Source organism: Limulus polyphemus, unplaced genomic scaffold, assembly GCF_000517525.1.
Source record: "Limulus polyphemus unplaced genomic scaffold, Limulus_polyphemus-2.1.2 Scaffold2469, whole genome shotgun sequence".
In the NCBI taxonomy this organism is placed as follows: domain Eukaryota; kingdom Metazoa; phylum Arthropoda; class Merostomata; order Xiphosura; family Limulidae; genus Limulus; species Limulus polyphemus.
In genome coordinates this window covers 134,618-136,751 of record NW_013668079.1, presented here as the reverse complement: position 1 = coordinate 136,751, position 2,134 = coordinate 134,618, and the positions used below count along the sequence as shown (strand labels likewise).

Here is a 2,134-nt window from a genome sequence, read left to right as displayed (position 1 = left end):
CTCGTTTTGTTTTTGCTTGTAACTCAAAAATCATAGACGACGTTAGCTTCATATAACACTTGGACTTTATAGGTGATAGAACCTCTGTTTGATATATTTTACAATATGTGGAAAATATTCCAGTAGCAAATTACGCCCCAAGTGGGTAGTGTTCGTAATTCCACCACTGTCCGGAGCAATTCCGTACACAAAATATGATAAGTTCGGGATTCCCCCACTGTCCGGGGCAATTCTGTATACAAAATATGATAGGTTCGGAATTCACCCACTGTCCGGAGCAATTCCGTACACAAAATATGATGGGTTCGGGATTCCCCCACTGTCCGGGGCAATTCTGTATACAAAATATGATAGGTTCGGAATTCCCCCACTGTCCGGAGCAATTCCGTACACAAAATATGATAGGTTCGGAATTCACCCACTGTCCGGAGCAATTCCGTACACAGAATATGATAGGTTCGGAATTCACCCACTGTCCGGGGAAATTATGTACACAAAATATGATGGGTTCGGGATTGCCCCATGATGTAGGAGAATGCCAGCCATTCAGGGATTGTTGCCCCATCTACCAGTTTTGTCCCTACATAATCTACTTTAGGTGTAATACTTATGATAGAAAGCTTCATTTTGAATAGAAAGAATAACAAGGTAGAAATAAAAGACAAATTGACTTAAATTTTGTGGATTTTAACTTCTGAAACCAAATACTATTTTCCAACACTAAAACTCTACTGTAAGCCTTTTGTTCAGCAGAGTGATTAACGAACACTTTAATAGGTTCCGTCATTCCCTTCGTTTAATTAGCTTGGAATATAAAAGTCAGCTTATGACTTGTGGAAATAAAATAAAATAAAGAAATTAAGAAGATTTTTATTGAATTTTTTGTGTGGTTTTTTTGGACTGTCTAAATGCCTGTCTCATCCCAATTGTAGCTTATAGTTGGCGGTGTTTTATGTTCTTCAAGAACTTTACCCACGTTTTTGAAAAATCTGTCGATTTCTTATCTCCTAAACCCGGTTGTTCGTGACAAGCTTGTTGGTTCAGGTCGTTGTAGAGAAAACCATACAACCAATTTTTTTCCCGCGTTTCTTAATGCCCTGTCAAATGGATGTTGTATCTTATTACGATCTGCTAATTCAAATGCTAATGACCTCAAAGTATCATGTCTAATGCTAAAAACACATGTCACTCATTGTAACAATGCAGTAACAGAGCTGTTTTTCCAATGACAGAATTATATATCTACCCACCCGAACAGGTTGTGTTGACTTCAAATAAATGGTTATTTTGGGAATCGTGAAGCGTTGCGATGCTTCCTCACGCTGTCTACGGCCATTTTGAAATTTGCAGGATCATAATTCAGTCGAGAAGTTTTCTTTGTGTAGTTTCGCACCATTCTGTAAAGAAAAATCATTTAATGATAAAATAGTGTACAAACTCCATGTTTATATAAAGACCTGGTGAACCCTTGCTACAAGATATCGACTTTCAGTTCACATCATTATGGTGAACTAATGTCACTTTATCCTTGGTGCTTGGTTAAATTTAAGTAACTATATGTTGTTTAAGTTACTTTAAGCCAAAACACAACGAAACGTTATAGAAAATGTTAATCACATTATTTTATGTATTCATTCTCATCGAAGTTCCGTGTAATTACCATGTGGGGTATTACCGTTCGCCATTACCCCTCATTGATACAAATGGTTTTTTCCCAACTGTTGTTTCAAGTGATACGTATACTATATAGTCTCGGTTGCACAATTATGCTTTCCTAATCACACGGCGACTTGACCCAATAATGACACTAAAATATACAATGAAGGAGTGATGTGTAAGAATTTTATGAACGCGTTTTACCTTGTTTGATGTTCTTCCGGCGGAAAACTGGCAACGAATCTGGATTTAAGTGCAAAGTTAAGTTGTTGTAAGTAGTAGAAGCGGAATATAGAAATTAAACAGCGACACCTATTTCATATTTACTAGATATAGGCTTGTGTTTGTTTGTAATCAAACACAAAGCTACACAATGGGCTATCTGTGCTCTGCCCACCACGGTTATCGAAACCCGGATACTAGCATTGTAAGTCCGCAGAACATACCACTGTGCCACTGGGGGGCTACTAGAAATAGC

At 37.7% G+C, this 2,134-nt stretch overlaps 1 protein-coding gene across 1 annotated transcript in view; it reads right to left on the bottom strand.

Annotated features, from left to right (window-relative positions):
- Nucleotides 1-1,282: 1,282 nt before the first annotated feature.
- Nucleotides 1,283-2,134, bottom strand: part of LOC106467055 (paired box protein Pax-3-like) — a 30,012-nt gene continuing 29,160 nt past the window's right edge. The window contains exon 4 of the mRNA XM_013927369.1: nt 1,283-1,397. Coding sequence (XP_013782823.1) covers nt 1,283-1,397 — 115 coding nt within the window. The remainder of the gene's footprint in view (nt 1,398-2,134) is intronic.